Source organism: Eschrichtius robustus, chromosome 4 (genome assembly GCF_028021215.1).
Source record: "Eschrichtius robustus isolate mEscRob2 chromosome 4, mEscRob2.pri, whole genome shotgun sequence".
Taxonomy (NCBI): Eukaryota; Metazoa; Chordata; class Mammalia; order Artiodactyla; family Eschrichtiidae; genus Eschrichtius; species Eschrichtius robustus.
This window is the reverse complement of record NC_090827.1, coordinates 53,941,388-53,958,447: the sequence shown is the minus strand read 5'-3', so window position 1 is coordinate 53,958,447 and position 17,060 is coordinate 53,941,388. Positions and strand designations below refer to the sequence as shown.

Here is a 17,060-nt window from a genome sequence, read left to right as displayed (position 1 = left end):
GTCACCCCTGGGACTAGCCAGAGGTGGGCAGTCAAACGTTAGCATCAACACATCCTTTAGAAGGTCCCTAAGAGGGCTACATGCTCCAGGGCTGTTCCTGGAAAGTAGGTCACAGCCTGTGGGATGGCCAGACATTGCCCCCAGCCCCAGGAAGGGGAGGATGAGGTCAGAGAACTTGCAATGTCGTGACCCTTCGATATGCCTCTCACAAGGACAAGCTCTCCTCGAAGGAAGGTTATACATAACTGAGCGTTTCTGTCCAGGTGGTACTTATAATAACCAAAGGAATTAATGCAGATTAGTTTTCTTTGGTGTCTGGGTGTGGTAGGCATAATGATGTCCCAAAGATGTCTGCATCCTAGTCCCCGGTACCTGTGAATATGTTACATTACATGGCAAAGGGGAAGTAAGGTTACAGATGGAATTAAGGTTGCTAATCAGCTGACTTCAAAGATGAGATTATCCCGAATTGTCCAAGTGGGACCAATGTAACCACAAGGGTCCTTAAAAGTGGAAGAGAATCAGAAGAGGAGGTCAGAGTGATGCTATGTGAGAAGGACTTGACCTTCTAGGTCGAAGATAGAGCCTGGCTTTGAAGACAGAACAAGGGGCCATGAGCCAAGAAATGCAGGCAGCCTCGAGAAGCTGGAAAAGGCAAGGGAACAGATTCTCCCCTAGAGCCTCCAGAAAGGAATGTCGCCCTGCTGACACCTTGATTTTAACCCAGTGAGAACTCTGTCGGACTTCTAACCTATGGAACTGTAAGTTTATAAGTTTGTTTTGCTGTAAGTCACTAACTTTGTGATAATTTGTTACAGCAGCAAGAGGAAAATCATGAACTACCTCCTTAGATTCTTATCACCGGGGTGTGTTTAACAAGCAGAGCTAAGCTGAGGCAGGGAAAGGCCCCTGGAGGAACCATCACTGCTTCCCTCGTGATGAGAAGACCTGGCAAAATTATGAAGTAAGCAAAGTGATGAAAAACACCCTTTGTTTTTTGTCCTTGGGTTGTGCCACAATCCAACGGGATCCCTCATTTGGGGGACTCCAGGTAGACCCACCCCATAAAGGCCTATTGAATCCAGGAGCTCCCAAGTTTTCCCTTCAGCCTATCAAGGTTTAATTATCCTAGCTATTAACTAAAGCATGAAAGTGATCATATTGACTATAGATACACGACAGGATAATGGAAGAGAGTATATAAATGAACACTCATTTACTGTTTATCCTTTTGGGAAATGCTGACATGCTTAATGAGCCTCACTCCAACCCAGCAGCACTTAACCTTTTTAAAGTCACAGGCTCTGCTGAGAATCCAATGGAAGAAAAACGCCAACACACACAAAACCTATTTCGGGGGCTCATGAAACCACTGAGGCATCCAGCCTCAGCCCAGAACCCCTGCTCCAATTGCTAGGACAGCTAAGGAAGGTAATTTGAAGGCTGTTTAAGGCCTGTGTCCCTAAAATCACTTCTCCCTGTTGGCTACTTCCTGCCTGTACACAAAGCTGATCGTGGGGCCAACCTAAAAAACGCCAGAATTATTAACAAGTACCTCTTTCCCACTGGTTGAAGAGACCTTAGGGGTAACAGACCAGAAGCCAGTGATGGGAACAAAATGTTCAAAGAATGGAGACAAGAAGCAGTGAGAGATAACCTGGGCGGGGTGTGGTGGCGGACAGATTTTGACATGGCAACAGCATATCTTGTGGGCAGAGAGGCACAAAATCCCCATTCCCTGTTAAATAGGATCTGACTACCACCAGACTGAGGTGGATGAGCCCGGGCCAAGGGGGAGACTGACACCCACATCCCCGTCACGGCCACCTGGGTACATCCCTGGGCAATGCTATCTGATCCATCCCCACTCCAGAGCCACCCATGAGCCCGGTGCCCAAACCACTGTTGTGTAAGTCGGTGCCTCTCAAGGCAGTGTCACCTGAGGGTGTCCAGCAGGGCTCAGGCATCAGAAGGACATTCTCACAAGGCCTGACTGCCCCTTACCCGCTCTGGATCTTGGGCAAATGAGTCCGCCCTGCATTCTGCCTCCTCAGATGCAAAATGCAGACGATACCAGGACAAGTCCACAGTCCCTCATCAAAACCCAAGGGTCAGATGTGCTTCAAGGTTCAGAATTTTTCAGATTTGATAAAGGTAATAGAGTCCCTATGCATTATGGTAATGCCCATGGCGGGTCTGTCACACAACACATCAATACGAACATTCAGACTAAAAAGGATAAACAGTTTAGGTCAGATTTTGCCACTAAATGCATTCATTGGGTTAAGCTTCCCCTCTACTTAGTTATGAAATAATTTTGTTTGCAAAGTTTTGCTGTTGTTCAGAACAGCCGTGAAGACATTAAGGCCCTGTAGGATTACTGTTGTGTGGATTAAAACAGTTACAACGCCCACCGCCTCTAGCCATCCCTGCACCTCAGGCCCACTTCAGTCCTGGCATTCATCACACTGAGTTAGAATTCTCCTAGGTCTGTCTCCTCTTCTAGATCGTGAGCATCTTGTGGGCAGGAATGATAGCTTGCTCACCTGTGTATTCCCAGCATCTGGCCCATGCTGGGCACATGTCCATAAATGTGTGCAAAACACAAGTTAATTAGTCATCTAAATCTCTCCACCTGCCTGCCTCCAAGCAGGTGGAAAAGCGCACCCCAGAAGTGCTCCCTCACTTGCTCCTGAACCCGGGTACACATCAGAACATCAATCTGCCTATTCAGCATCATCACGACGGTGCGGGAACCTCTTTGGCACTTTCAAATACTTTTTTCATAAACCCAATTCATGTCCACTAGGAATGGCCCTGACCAGGGAGAGACTTGGGAGATTAGAACTTTGGCTAATCAGCAAAGCTGTATCTGAGTCCAGACTCTTGCCTCCAGCCTTTAGACTGAAGAAGCACCTGGCAGCCCCAGGGGGCCAAGGAGGCCCACCTGTCTGTTTGCTTCTCTGGGAGCTGCTCCCACACGTCGCGCAGTCTGGGCACAGCGCCAATGCGAGCTCTGCTTTCAGGACTTTGCATGTCTCTTTCTCTGTGACGACTCCAAGCCTGCCTGGGTTTGGAAGGCTCTCGGCTGCCTCTTCACACTTATCTCTGAATGAGAGAAACACAGCTCGGCTCCCCTGAGCAAGGCTGAATGAGCCCCGAGATCTAAACTGGCACGAGCTACAGCTTGAGAACCACTTGTGCTAAAATGGAAAAGGACTTGGAGAGCGCAGCGCCTTTTCAAGAGAACGGAGAGGAAAATTCAACAGCGGGAGGAACTGAAACAGCCACTTGGATTACTGTCCTAGGTGAGGGTGGTCACCTGTGTCACGTGGTCACCTTTGTCACGTGGCCACATTGACAGGATGCAGGTTAGAATTAAGCCCACTGCCGCCCATCGGATGCACAGTGAACATCTAGAGCGTCTCCCCAATGGTTGTCATCTCTTGGTGGGTCAGAATCATTTACAAGGGTCCTTGTATCTCAGGTAGCAGAGGAGCCTGGGTCCAGGACGCCCCTAAAGTGTGCCTTGTCCCAGGCAGAGCTGCACTGCCTCCCCGCCTGCCTGGTCTAAGAAGTATTTGCTCCTCAGCAAATGAAGACGACTGGAAAGCCCCGACCCTCAGAGATGAAAGGGGCCCGGGAGAAGGGCTCCACCGACCTCCATTTTTTGAATGGACACGTTTCCTGAACGCGGTCACGTCTATACAGCGGATTTCCTGCACCAACTCGCTGTTTGGTCCTGGGAGCGATAATAATGATGCCACCGCTACTCGTACCGGGGCTGCCTTCCCGGAGGGGAAGATCGGGCAGGGGAGGCGCTGAGGCTGCGCAGTTGGCTGCCGCACCTGAGTCCCCTCCGCAGTCCTAAGAAAGGTTTCAGGGCCCTCTTCCAAGCAGGTGGAGGTTTCTGCCTAGGGCTGTTTGTTTGAGGCTTTCTCCTGAGTTTTTTTCACCTCTTCTGAACAGCCTTCCACACCAGGGATGATCCAAGCACCTACCCCCACCCCGCCCCGGGAAAACAAGCTCACTCCACACCACAAAGCATTCCGGGTCCGGGTCCGGGTCCGGGTCCGGGTCCGATCACAGGTTCTCCTTCCGCTTTAACTCTCCTCTCTCCAGTGAAACTCCCACCCCCTCGGGATCAGCTCTGTGTAAGAAGCTGTGTGCTGAGAGAGGAGCCCCTGAAGCTATTCCCATTCCCCAAATGCTGCCTCTTATCAACCCTAAGGAATCTCGGGCTAGTGGAATTGGAGGCAATGTAACAGCCTTGCACCTGTTCTGAGACGGGGCAGGTGTGTGGGGATGTGACACTAAACTGCTAGGGACACAGCATCACTCCCAGGTCACCTGCCTCCAGGTCAGAGCACCTCCAACCCACAGGGTATAAGAGCTACCCGTGGCACCTGTTAAAATGCAGAGTCCGGGTCGCTCCCAGAGGTGCTCATCCTGTAGGGCCTGGGTGGAGCTCCCGTCTGGGTAGAGCCCCCTGATCTGCACGTTGCACGAGCAACTCAGATGACCCCCAATACACAGTCCGCAGACCAGCCTGAGAACTACTGCCTCGCTCATTACCTATGTCTGCTTCTCAGTTTCTACCCCTTCCCGCTTCTGAAAACTGACCCTCACAAATGTTTTCCCGCAAAGAGCTGGGGGAAGTTGGTAGGGGAAAGGTGGCCCCCGAGGTTTTCCATGAGGACGATGTAGCCAGAATTACCCCAACTAATACTGGATACTTAAGTATATACAGATGCAATTGTCTTGAATTTGCTTCAATCTAATCCGAAAAGGGGGGGGGGGAAGCTATAAAGGACATTGCTAGGATACCTGATGACATTCGGCTATCCACTGTGGATTAGATAATATCAAGGTTGGGACTTCCCTGGTGGTCCAGTGGTTAAGACTCTGTGCTTCCAAAGCAGCGGGAGCCAGTTCCATTCCTGGTGGGTGAATTACGATCCCATATGCTGCTGGGCATCGCAAAAAAAAAAAAAAAAGATAATATCAAGGTTAAATTCCTGGTTTTGAACATTGTACTGTGGTTGTATTCTTATTGTTAGGAAATACATACTGAAGTATTTAGAGATAAAAGGACACAATATCTCCGACTTACTCTCAAATGGCTCAGAAAAAATAGTAGTCACACATATGTATACATATACACATAGAGAATATGATAAAGCCAATGGGATAAGATGGAAATTGTTCAGTCTGCGTAGAGTAAATGGGAGTTCCCTGTACGGTTCTTACAACTGTTCTATGTATCTGAAATTATATATCAAAGTAAAAAGTTACCAAAAAAAAAAAAATCCCCAGGTGAGGGGTGGGTGTGGGGATAGAGACTCCATTCTCTTTACTTCTATGTATGTTTGAAATTTTCTATCATTAAAACAATTCCCTGTACCAAGCCTCAGGTATGGTTTGAGTGGCACCGACCCTGGGCTGCTGGGAGCCTAGACACCGTCCACAACATCACGGGCAATGACCTGTGAGCTAGGAGTACCGCCTGGATTAGCAGCAAAGTCCTCCACGTTCTGTCCTCCCAACTCCCAACACTTAGCGATACACCTTCACAATCGGACTTTTCCAACGTTATTTTTTTCTGATGATTAATGTCAAATCTTTCGGGGGGAACCTTACATAAAGGCAATTATAAACTAGAAAATAAAAATCACCTTTTAGACACACATTGCCTCTATCACAAAAGAAGTTTTTATTAGGACAGGTGATTTACTTTCAACCCCAGAACTTAGATTGGGCCCTAATACCTTTCCTTACATGATTTAGGATATAAATTTAAGCCAGAATGACTGACTGATTTTTTCAAAGTTCTCATTCAGTTAAAATAGAAAAGGATAGAAGCTGAAGATTATATGAATCATATGATAACAAGAAAATCCATATGCAGAGATGATATTAAAATATTTGAGTACACCATAGGGAACTATATTCCATATCTTATAATAACCTATAATGGAAAAGAATCAAAAAAGGAATATATATATATATATATATATATATATATATATATATATATATATATATATATATATATCTCCAAATTACTTTGCTGTATATGTGAAAGTAACACAATATTGTAAATCAACTATACTTCAATTAAAAAAAACCTGACAACCCACAAGGGCACCAACCAATCAAAACCAATCAAAACCAATCAGAACAGATTTATTTTTAGATTTAAGCCCTGCAGCTGAGCCAGGTATTGACCCTTTAGCTCTTGGATTGTTGGGAATTCCAGGAGCACCAGGGAAGGCACAGTTATCCAATGATTTTAACCACTGGGCGAACACTGACTGACTACCAGCTCTGTGCATAAAGGAATATTAGCTCTAATAACTATGGTTTATTCCAACCCTCCTGGGAGCTCTGCCAAGTTTAGGTTCATACCCAGTCTATGCTCAGAGGGTAGCTCCAGATGGAGTCAAGACCCTGGAGTAATTCAAGCAGAGCTCAAAAATGTTAATGACTCATCTACTCGTCAGGAGCTAGGGAGCCAAACACAATGGATTTGGGGGTGGGAGATGGGAGGGGGAGATATGTGGGCATTATTCACACTTGCTACTAAATACCTTCTTTTGCTTATAGAGACTCTAGGGCAAAACAAATGCTTTCAGGGACACTCCAGTGACTCACAGGCTGAGAATAGAGACGATCTTCATTGTAACCATCTGCAAAAGCTTCTTATGAATGTATTTATTAGAGGAGGGAACCGACAAACTACTCCAGGAAAGTTACATTTTAGAAATTCATTTCTAATTTCATGCATAGAACTTTTAAAGAAGTAAGAGTATTTTCCACTTCTACTCATGCCAAGAGAACATTAAGTTGGATACACTACTTGGGGAAAATCACAGCTGTTCCTCTGAGTTATAAAAGGTAGGAGGGTAGAGACCAGGTCTCTGTTTTTTTACACAGTGCCTGGCTCAAGACCATAGCAAATTAATTGCCTGCTTGATAAATGTTTTTTGACGATGAGGTGGAGGATGCTTTGGGAGATGGCCTTGCTCATTCAGGCCACAGATTGCATTTACAGTCATTGTCTCTTTAGGGAACCAAGCTAAAACCCATACAGCCAAATTGCCAGGGCATGATGGTATGCATACAACAGACAGTGATACAGGAAGAAAACAAATTTAAACCTGAGTTCTAAACTCTATTCTTGTACCTCTTCATTTCCAAGTCCACTGGTATTTGATTTTTTTTTTTTTTTTCCATTTTAAGGGCAGGGCTTCCCTGGTAGCGCAATGGTTGGGAAGCTGCCTGCCAATGCAGGAGACACGGGTTCGAGCCCTGGTCCAGGAGGATCCCACATGCCGCAGAGCAACCAAGCCCGTGCGCCATAACTACTGAGGCTCGCGCGCCTAGAGCCCGTGCTCCGCAACAAGAGAAGCCACCGAAGTGAGAAGCCCACGCACCGCAATGAAGAGTAGCCCTGGCTCTCCGCAACTAGAGAAAGCCCGCGTGCAGCAGCGAAAACCCAACGCAGCCAAAAATGAATAAATAAATTTATTTTTTTTAAAAAAAGAGTACCTGCTGGGTGAGATTAAGTGGACTTTTTTTTTTTTAAGTGGACTTTTAAATGCCCTTTTAAGTAAAATTTGAGGCAAGAGAACAGAAATCTGACCGTGACGTCACCACTGACGTTCTGCGTCACCTGAACGATGAAGACAATGACCAGCCAAGAAAACCATTCATCAGTCTGAGGAAAGTGTGTCACCATGGAAAACCTTGGTAAAGAACACATTCTAAGTCACTCACTGTCCATCTTTTTCTTTTTAAATCCATTCTCCCACAAGGCATTTAACACTTCCCTGTGCCCAGAGCAACCTTCCCCAGCCCCGTCTCACCCCATAAAAACCCAGAGGAGCGATAGAGAATTCTGCAAGCTCCCCACTGAGGTCAGGGTGACTCCCAGGTGGACACGGGTGCAGAGGGGCATGCAGATTCCTGGGGCACTGAGAAAGGCTTCTCTCTCCCCAGTCCGTTCCCCAAAATCACATGGAAAGTTCTCTTACAGGGGCAAAAACATCTTTAAAGTTAAGAAACAACATGAAAACTTTCCTTAGAAAGAAAGGCCACACAAAGATTAAACTCATTCATTCGTCTCCTCCTGCATCCATTCCCCCAGCACACTATGTGTTGAGCAGAGACCATTGCCAGGCTCTGGGGAGGCAGATGTGCCATGGGAGAGCTCAGAGCCTCATGGAAAAGGCAGACATTTACAACTCGCTGAAATGACAGCAGGACTGGAGACAAGCGGAGTGGGTAGGGAGTAGAGGGGAAGAGCGTGCTAAAATATGAAATCAGAGCCTTTCCAGGGAATGGAGGTGACACCAAAGAGGGAAGGTCATGAGAGGGAGTAAAGGCAGGCCCTGGAGCAGAGGTGTTGGCTGTCCCAGCAGCCATGCCCTCTTCTCCCTTCCCCCAGAGCCTGGGTTTTGTTTGGCTCTTAACCCCCGCCTCATGTGGCATGTGGCTCAGTGGCTAACACTGATTATCCTGAATCCCTTGCCAGTGATGGTTTAACAAGGGACTCGGGACACAATCCTGCAAGTGAGACTTGAGGAGACGTCAGCTGTGAGATGACCAGGAGAGAGTTTCTCTCTGATGAGACTTCAGGAAGGGGCAGCCTCTCTCTTCTTCTGTAGGGCACTGTTGTAACTCCTGGAACTCTGGCAGCCATCTTGTAACCACAAGGAAAACTAAATTCCACAAGGCCACCATGGCAGAAGTGAAACCTGCACTTTGACGTTATTACTGAGTCATCCCACAAGTGCCCTACTTTAGGATTACCTACCAGTGAAATTAGAAATTTTCCTTATCTTTTAAGCCATCCTAAGTTGAGTTTTGTGCTACTTGCAGCCAAAAGCATCCTTTGTGGAAGGTGGCCCTTTCCTGAGGCCCCCTCGCCTTTACCAGTTCATCTGGTAAATGAACTGTTAACTGTTTTACCAGTTAAACAGACATGCTGAATTCCCAAGGGCCATGCACAGAGACTTCCTGTTATTTTTCTCCAGCTCTACTCATGAAAATAAAATTAATTTTCTAGCCCATGAATTAAACATCACTGCTGCCGGCTGAAAGATTTTAGCAACAGCCTTTTGTTGGCAAGAGAAGCAGGATCCCGACATGTTCTAAAATAAGCTACAAGGAGGCAGGAGGGGAGGAGGGGAGGCAAAGGGGAGGAGGCCATTAAACGGAAAAAGAAAGAGTTGCCAAATCCCACCCATGTGCAGCTTCTCTGACCCGTCGGCCTGTGGCCTGACTTGAGGGAGTGATTCTCTAAGTTCACTGCAGATGGGTCACCTGGAGACCTTATCAGTGCAGGTAGTGATTCAATAGGTCCAGGGTGGGGTCTGAGAGTCTTTCTTTTTAACAAGCTCCCAGGTGATGTTGCTGGACCACAGCCTGCAGGGACCCACAGAGCCCTCCGTAATAAGCTGCAGAAATGGGAAGCAGGACATTGAGGAGGGTAGTGAGAACCAGCTGTTTAAGCTCAGGTTCAAGGGAGGAAGTGAGGTGAGAAGAACTCCCCTACACACCTGTACCTTTGAGAAACAGAGGAAAGAGGAACACAGGAGGAGGAGAGAGCCCTGGGTCTGGTATGCCTGTGCTATTATACCCTTGGGGCATTTTAGTAATTTAGTCCTGGGACAATACCCCTGAATCTGTGAGATCAAAGGCCCAGCTGAGACATTATTTCTAGCTCTCCCTCAGCTCTGGCCAGCCTGAGGGAGGTGCCCGGCCCCACTGCACACCTGCTCCAAGGCGTCTGCCTCAGGGTCTTTCCCGAAAATCTTCAGACTCACTCATCCCGCTGCCATGTGTCTGGTCTAGGAGTTATACACCAAGAGCCGCTGGTGTGTGTGATGGGTGAGAGGAGGTGAGAGGCAGGTAGAGGCTGAAGGGCAGCCCCTCCGAAAGCCTGATCTCCTCCCAGTCTTCCTGGTCCTGTTGAATCTTCCTGCCCTGGATCTGGGCCCTGATCACCTTCAGCCTCGCTGAACCACAGGTCCTTGACTGGCTCTCCCCTCTCCCCTCGGGAGCTCTGTAGCCTGTGGCTACAGTGCCATCTCACCCAAACCCCTTGGCCAGCCAGCCTCGGGCCTCCTGGAGGCTCAGTCCAGCCACCTCCTCCTCCGGGAAGCCTCCCCAACTCCCCCAGGCTGGCACCTGCAGCTCATGCTGCCTTGGCGGTTCTCACCTGTGCACCCGTCTGTCTCTCCAACTGGCTTTAAGTGCCGTGAAGTCAGGGATGGTGTCGGTGCCTGGCAAGTAATGGGTGAGTAATAAGCATAACTGAATATGGATAAGGGAATTAAATAATGGTTCTCAGCCCCGCTGTGCATCAGAAACACCTTAATGCCTTTTTCAAAAAAGCCAGGACCTCACTCCTAGAGATTCCAGTGCAGTAGGTCCGAGTGGGGGCGCGCCCAGGCTTCTGAATATTTTAAAAGAGCCCCAAGTGATTCTGATATCTTTTGACAATAGTTGAAAAGGAAAAGAATGAATGAATTAGTGGACAAGTGAATATGTGACTGCACGTGCAACTGTGAGGCTTTCTCTCGTGGCCGTTCACACTCAGAGTGAACAAACGGCAGACACTGATGAGGGAGGATAGCGGGTCCCTGCTGGGGTGGCCACCAACCCATTGCCAGGGAAAACAAAGTCAGAAAACCAACTGCTTTACCCCTGACCAGGGCTTTCCGACAACCAGGGGGCAGCCGGAACAAGTCCCAGCCACCAAAGGGGAGCTAAAGGAAGGGAAGGCGCGAAGGGAAGCACCGAGGGCCAAGTGCCTCACTCTCGTTCCTTTCACTCCAGCTGCGACATGCTGCTGGTTGTACCGCTCTTCTCACTGTGCAGCTGGGGACGCTGAGGCTACGGGGGGGGGTGAGCGACCTGCCCCAGGCTATAGCTGGGGGGCTGGGCCTTGAACCCAGATCCTCTGACTCGAACGTCCATACTCTTAACCCCAGGGTGGCACTTCCACAGAAGCAGGACATGTCACAGCAGAGGGATGGCGAGACTGCACACCAGAGACTACAGAATGTCAAAATAAATGCTCAACAAGAATAATGCCAACCAAAGACGATGTTGCCTTTTATAAAAATTCAGAGAAACCACCATGACTGTGTCACCCTTTTGTAAATCTCTCAGTGACTTTTCCAAGCAATTACTATGATTTTATACAATACACAAATCAGGACAAGATGAGAATTAAATGTTACACGAGGTCAGGATAATCTATTTAGATTTAAAGGCTATGCCTTATATTTGAGCCACAAGAACGCCAAGTCCCAGACAAACAGACACGGAAGCCCTGCGGGTTCCCTGACGCCTGGCCCACGGTGGGGTTGGTAGTAACAGAGAGCACTGCATGTCTATTCTCTGGCACCAGTTTGACATTTGCCCTGATTCTTAAAACAACTTTCAGCTCAGTATTACCATCCCTATTTCAGAGACCAGGAAACCGAGGCTCACACACTAGAAAGGGGCCTGCCAGAAGTTGAACTAAGTGGCAATGCTGGGATTCCCGCTCTGGTTTCCACTCTGCAGAGCGACTTCACATTTCAGGATGACAGTGCAGTTGGCAGTGACCTTGACCAGTGTTAGAAAAAAACCGAGTTAATAATGTTAACCTCAACCTATATTTATACTTGTTGGGACTATTAAGCCAGCAAAAGCACACCATTCTCTCGGGTTTCGCTGCACTCCACCCAGCCTTGGGTAGGGCTCTTAGTGCTTGCCTGGTTATTAAAAATGCAAGAGTTGCAACCATGGGCTGGGAATTACAAGATTTAAAAGGAAGATTCATTTATGTTTTTCAGTTTTTTAGTAGCTTGAGCATTAAAGATTTAAAAAACAAAAAAAAGATGATTCAAGGAGACAGAAACGGGGAAAAAAGTCAAAACTGAGACCCTAAGACATTTAGGAGAAATGATTTGGCCCTGTTTTTACAGCAATTGTAACTGGCTCTGCTCAAAAAGCCCCAAAGAAAACACCAAAGACCAGGTGAGTTATCAGCTGAACAAAAAGATTCTTCTTTACAAAATAATGGCCTTCTGGAGGAAAACAGGAGGAAGAGAGGATGAAAGAGAAGGGAATGGGGGAGGGAGGAGGGACAGGGGGATCTGTGTTCATTTCTCTTTGGAGACTTTGAGAAAGAACCCTTGTTTCCCAAGCCAAAGCAATCTTTTCTATGCAAGAGAGGCAACGAAGCCATGTTGTGTGCCAGCTTTGTAGAATTGATTGTGCTGCAAGAGGGCCTTTTTTCCTTCTACTAAAGAAAAAAAGCCAGTATCAGGACCAATAATAATAAGAGCAGCTAACAATTACTGGACATCAGCCAAGGTCCAGGCACTGTGCTAAGTAGTTTACACCTATTATCGAATTTAATTCTCACAGCCTCATGAGCAAGAAGTATTGATATACCCATTTTACAGGTGAGAAAGCTGAGGTCTGGAGATGTTCATTTGCCCAAGGCCATGCAGCTGGTAAGTAAGTAGGAGAGCAGGGATTCACATTCTCAGTTGTTTCTCTTCTGAGCTGTGCTCACCCTAGAAAACCCGGAGGTAAAACAGAAGTCCGTGGCCACGCATTCTGGGAGCGCCTCAACAATGTTAGGGATTTGGTGGAAAAAGAAGCCCAACAAAGACATCAGGACCATCGAAGGTGTGGATTCAGGTTACCCAAGGCCTGACAGAAGACAGCTCATCTTTGGGCAACTCTCAGAATTGGACAGAATTTGACTGATGGACCAGTACCTTCCAAACCCCAGCCTCTCCTGACCCTCCCTCCTGCTAGACCGCCTCGTCAATTCCTGCCACCGCTCAGATACCTCGCCATAGGCTGTGTGCCAGCAACCTGAATCGCACCAGAGAATCCTGTCTCTACCTTAGCAATGGTCACATTTGCCCTGGGGCAAGATGGAAGGGAGCAGGGCATGTTAGTGTTTTGCATGCCTGATACTGTCACTGAAATTGTCATGATGTCACCAAGGCATATTTAGGGGACTCGGATGACATTTCAAGGGAAACCAGAAAAGTCCCTCATGTTTTTGGAAACCAGTGGCCAGAACGCCTGGAGACAGGGCAAAGCTGCTGGGAAGGGGCGCCAGGACTCTGACCTCGACACCACAGCTGCAGCTCCTCACTCCCCTATTCCACTCGTCTTGGGAGTCAGGGCATGAACGAACTGCCCCTTTGGCCAAAAACCCTCAAAGCAGGCACTTTTGTGAGCTCAAGGCTTCAGGTGAAGATTTTTCCTCCAGCTGGAGGTCGTGTTCTGTGCTCAAAAGTCATAAACTCATCCCTCAGGACCTGCGGGCACCAAGAGCATTCCGTTCTGACAGCCTGCCCACTCGGAAAACTGCAAGGGTAAGAAGAGAAAACAACTTGCTCTGGGCCCAAGGAGAGTCATAAAAAGGTGGGGAGTGAGGCAGTGGAGGAGGTCTGGACTGAACAACTTGATGGGATCTTTCCTGGATGACATTTTACTGCCACGCAAATTACTCTTCGCACAACTGAACACCTAAAACATCCTCTGCTGGGTGCTCTGCATGGATGCCTCCTGTTTCCAGGGCAACCATACCTGGGGTGGAGGGTGGCAAGCAATAATAGATGGGCTAGTTAAGCCTACTGCCTTGACAACTCAGGTCCCTGAAGTGGACGAACAGCCCACTGGTGCATGAACTCAGTCCTAACACTACACAGAGCCAGTGGGAGAGATGAGGAAAAGGGCATCCAGTGGGGAGAAATTTGAAGCTCACGGCACCAGGGCTTTCAATGAAAATAACCCTGATCAACAGTCTCCCTATAGATTCTAGCCATCAGCACACTGATCTTAGCTGTCTCTCTCCCTCACTTCTTCTCTCACAAGATATCCATCAGATAACATTCACTTACTTGGAATGTTTCTAAGTCACAAGTTTGAATCTTGAAACTACAATATCCACCACTGTCGGCTCTTTTTCTGTTTGTTTGGTTTTTTTTGGTGTGGGGGGGGAGCAATGAAACCCAGGTAGGGAGTGAATCAAGATTCAGGGAATGGAACTGATGAAAAGTAGCTAAGGCAATAGACTATGCAGGAAGGCACAAGGATGGGATTGGCAACATCACCCACAAAGGGGAACCCAGAGTCCTGCAGTGTGTTGACTTCTCCGGGGAAGCTGGAGGAGTTTGAGGCCGAGGACGGTGTCTTCTGGCCGAGGTCTTTCAGAAGAAAGATTCTGTCTCCACCACGGTGAGTGGCCTGGAAAGGGCAGAGGTGACTGGCAAACCCGGAGAGGGGGCCTTGTCCTTGTGGCTCCTGGTGGGATGCCAGAACCAGCGGGTGGGTGGCTGTAAGGGATGGAGCCTGTGGGTCTGTGGAGCTCCAGGCATGTAAGACAATATTTTAAGTGCTCACTTCTCCCTGAGCTCTCTGACACTGCGGCTATTACAGCTAAGTCCCAATCCCCTGGAGGCAGGTGAGCTCTGAAGTCCAAAGGCACAGTCCTGCCCCCGCAGGGAGAAGGAGTGGGGTGGAGAGGGAGCAGCTCCCTGGAGGATCCAGGGCAATAAGGGTTTTGGTTGGCAGGTGGGGGGAGTGTGTCCACGAAGCAATGACTGAGCATCTCACGATCTAGTCATCTGGAAGTAAAGGAAGAAGGAAGACAGGGAGAATGAAACCAACACATAACAGTAAAGAAGATGGTGGAAAGGACACTGAATTGAGGAGGTGTACTGAGCAGGGGAGGGCTGAGCAGGGAGGTTACCCAAAGCTTAGGGGGCTCTGGGAGGCTTCACAGATCCCCACAGACGCCCCGCCCCTCTCATCATTCCTCAGCTCTGCTCTGCCACACTCCCCTAAGAGGCCCCCATCTTCTGGAAGAGTTTGCTTCCGAGAGCAGGGACTGCAGAGTTTCAGGGGAAGGCTTGGAAACGAGCGGCCCCATTATGAACCCAGGCATCTGGAGCTGGCACTATGCTAAATAAGACGCCTTGCAGAAAGAGGTTTTCTTATTTTCTTCCTTCCTCTTCCCCTCTGGGAATAAAAGTAGGTTGTGTTTCTCCTGCCGCCGTTCCTTGGCGATCTCGGAAAGGAGAGCTGAAAGGGCTTCTTGGATCACCTCGTCCAATTCTCAGCCCAGGATATCAAGGCCAGCGCCTTTTGTCCCGGCTAACGTGGCCACTGCAGGGACTGAGGCCAAAACCAGTTGCTGGGGCAGGGGGTGTTGGAAGTGGTTCTGAGGTCAGCCACTGGAGTCACGTAGGGCAGGCACTCGGCCCCCGGGCCCCGGGAGGTGGGGGGCATTGGGGGGGGGCTCCTGGGCTCCCTCCCATGCCGGCAGGGTTGGGGGTGCTAGGAAAGAGGGTGGCGAGAGGGAGAGCTACAGGTGCGGTGACAGACAGGCACTGGTCAGAAGGGATAGGTCCCGGAGGGGATCTGCTCGGCCACGGTCTAAGCTTTGCGCCGGGGGCAGAGCGCTCTCGCCGCGGGGTTGGTGTGCTCGCCGAGAAACTTCTGGGACCGCAGAAGTGCAGCTGGGCACAAGAGATCACGGAGCGGGCAGGGATGGGGGCCTTGAAGGGGCAGGAAGGGAACTGGTGTCTTCCATCTCCTGCGCGAACATCAAGACTGATCCGGTGCCGGGTCTCTCCACCCCCGCTGCAACTCCCTTTCTTGTCCTGAACTCGGCCCCAAGGTCCGTGGCCCACAGAGGAGACTGAGAAGCCGAAGGGCGGCAGAAAGGAGCGCCCCTGGGACCCGCCTGGGCGACACAATCATCCCATCGGTCTCCCCGCCCTGGAACCCGGTTCAGCCGGTGCGCCTCTGCGCACAGCGGTGGCGCCGAAGGGCCCCGAGTCCGTCCAGGCGCCGCCAAAGGCGCCTACTCAAGCAGACAGCGGGGGAGGCAGAAGTTGAAAATACCAGCACAGAAATACCTGCCTGTCCCAAAGGCCGGACGACTGCAGGCCGGGGGGCCGGGGCGCGTGGTGGGGAGGCGAGCGGAGAGCGGAGGGGGGCTCCGCACCGCCCGAAGCCAGCGGCGACCCGCGCCCCCGCGCGCCCCGGCGCCGCCTCGCCTCGGTGCCCGGGGCGCAGGGGGCGCCGGCGGGACTTACCCCAGAGCAGAGTGAGCGGCTGGGCTTTGGGGATGAGCGCCAGGGAGTACACGGCCCCCAAGTGGAGCAAGCTCATCAGGAAGACGTTCCTCCAGACGATGTCCTGCCGCCGCCCGCCGCCGCCGCCCTCCGAGCCCTCGACCCCGAAGCCCACACGGATCTCCTCCTTGGCGGTGCGGAAGGGGACCTTCCCCTCGTCGGCGGCCGGGCCTGGCATGGCTGGGGAGAGGCGGGCGCTCGTGGCAGGGCAGCAAGCAGGCGAGCAGCCGGCGCGGAGCTCTCCGGTGGGGGCGACGGCTTCTGCCTCTTAGGCGGGGATTTCCGCACCTCCCGTCCCCGCCTTCCCGGGGCTTCTCTGCTTCCTTCTCTCTTCTTCTGGCGTTCAGCGCGGCTTAAGGATGCAAATCTTGGCGCCCGGCGTCTATTGCTAGCGAGTCGCCCCTACCGCTGCCGGGGCTGAACTCTGCGGCGAGGAACTGGAGGCGAGCGCCAGGGGCTGGAGGGGACGCAGGCGGGTGGGGGGAGGGGGTGTGGAAAAAGCCGAGAAAGCGGCGGGGGTGGGAGCGCTCCGAGGGAGGGAGCTGGGAAGAAAGACCCGCATAGCTACAGCCAATCAGGATCGCCTGTGGGGCTCTTAAAGAGAAAGGCGCCCCCTGGGCCTCCGCTGCCCGGGCTCCCCGGGGCCGGACGGGGTAGCCTGCTCGGCAGGCAGAGGGCAGCCCCCGCCCGCGGGTGGGTGAACGGTGGCTCCCGGGTCAGGGAGCCTGCAGAGGGGCTCACAGCACTTCTGCAGCTGTTGTTGTGTGTTTCTCCGGTTCCCAGAAATACCCTTCCCTTTTGAAAAGACTTCTTTTTGCTTTGAAGCTACGGGCTGGAGGATTTACAATACTTGCCCCAGGTCGCAACACAAGCTAAGGCCAGATCTGAGTT

The 17,060-nt window shown here is 50.4% G+C and overlaps 1 protein-coding gene across 1 annotated transcript in view; it reads right to left on the bottom strand.

Moving 5' to 3' along the window:
* The window catches only part of SCD5 (stearoyl-CoA desaturase 5), a 159,844-nt gene extending 143,233 nt beyond the window's left edge, over positions 1-16,611 (bottom strand). Inside the window, exon 1 of the mRNA XM_068542766.1 lies at positions 16,131-16,611. Within this exon, the coding sequence (XP_068398867.1) occupies positions 16,131-16,347 (217 nt within the window). The 5' untranslated portion in view covers positions 16,348-16,611. The remainder of the gene's footprint in view (positions 1-16,130) is intronic.
* Between the last annotated feature and the right edge of the window lie 449 nt (positions 16,612-17,060).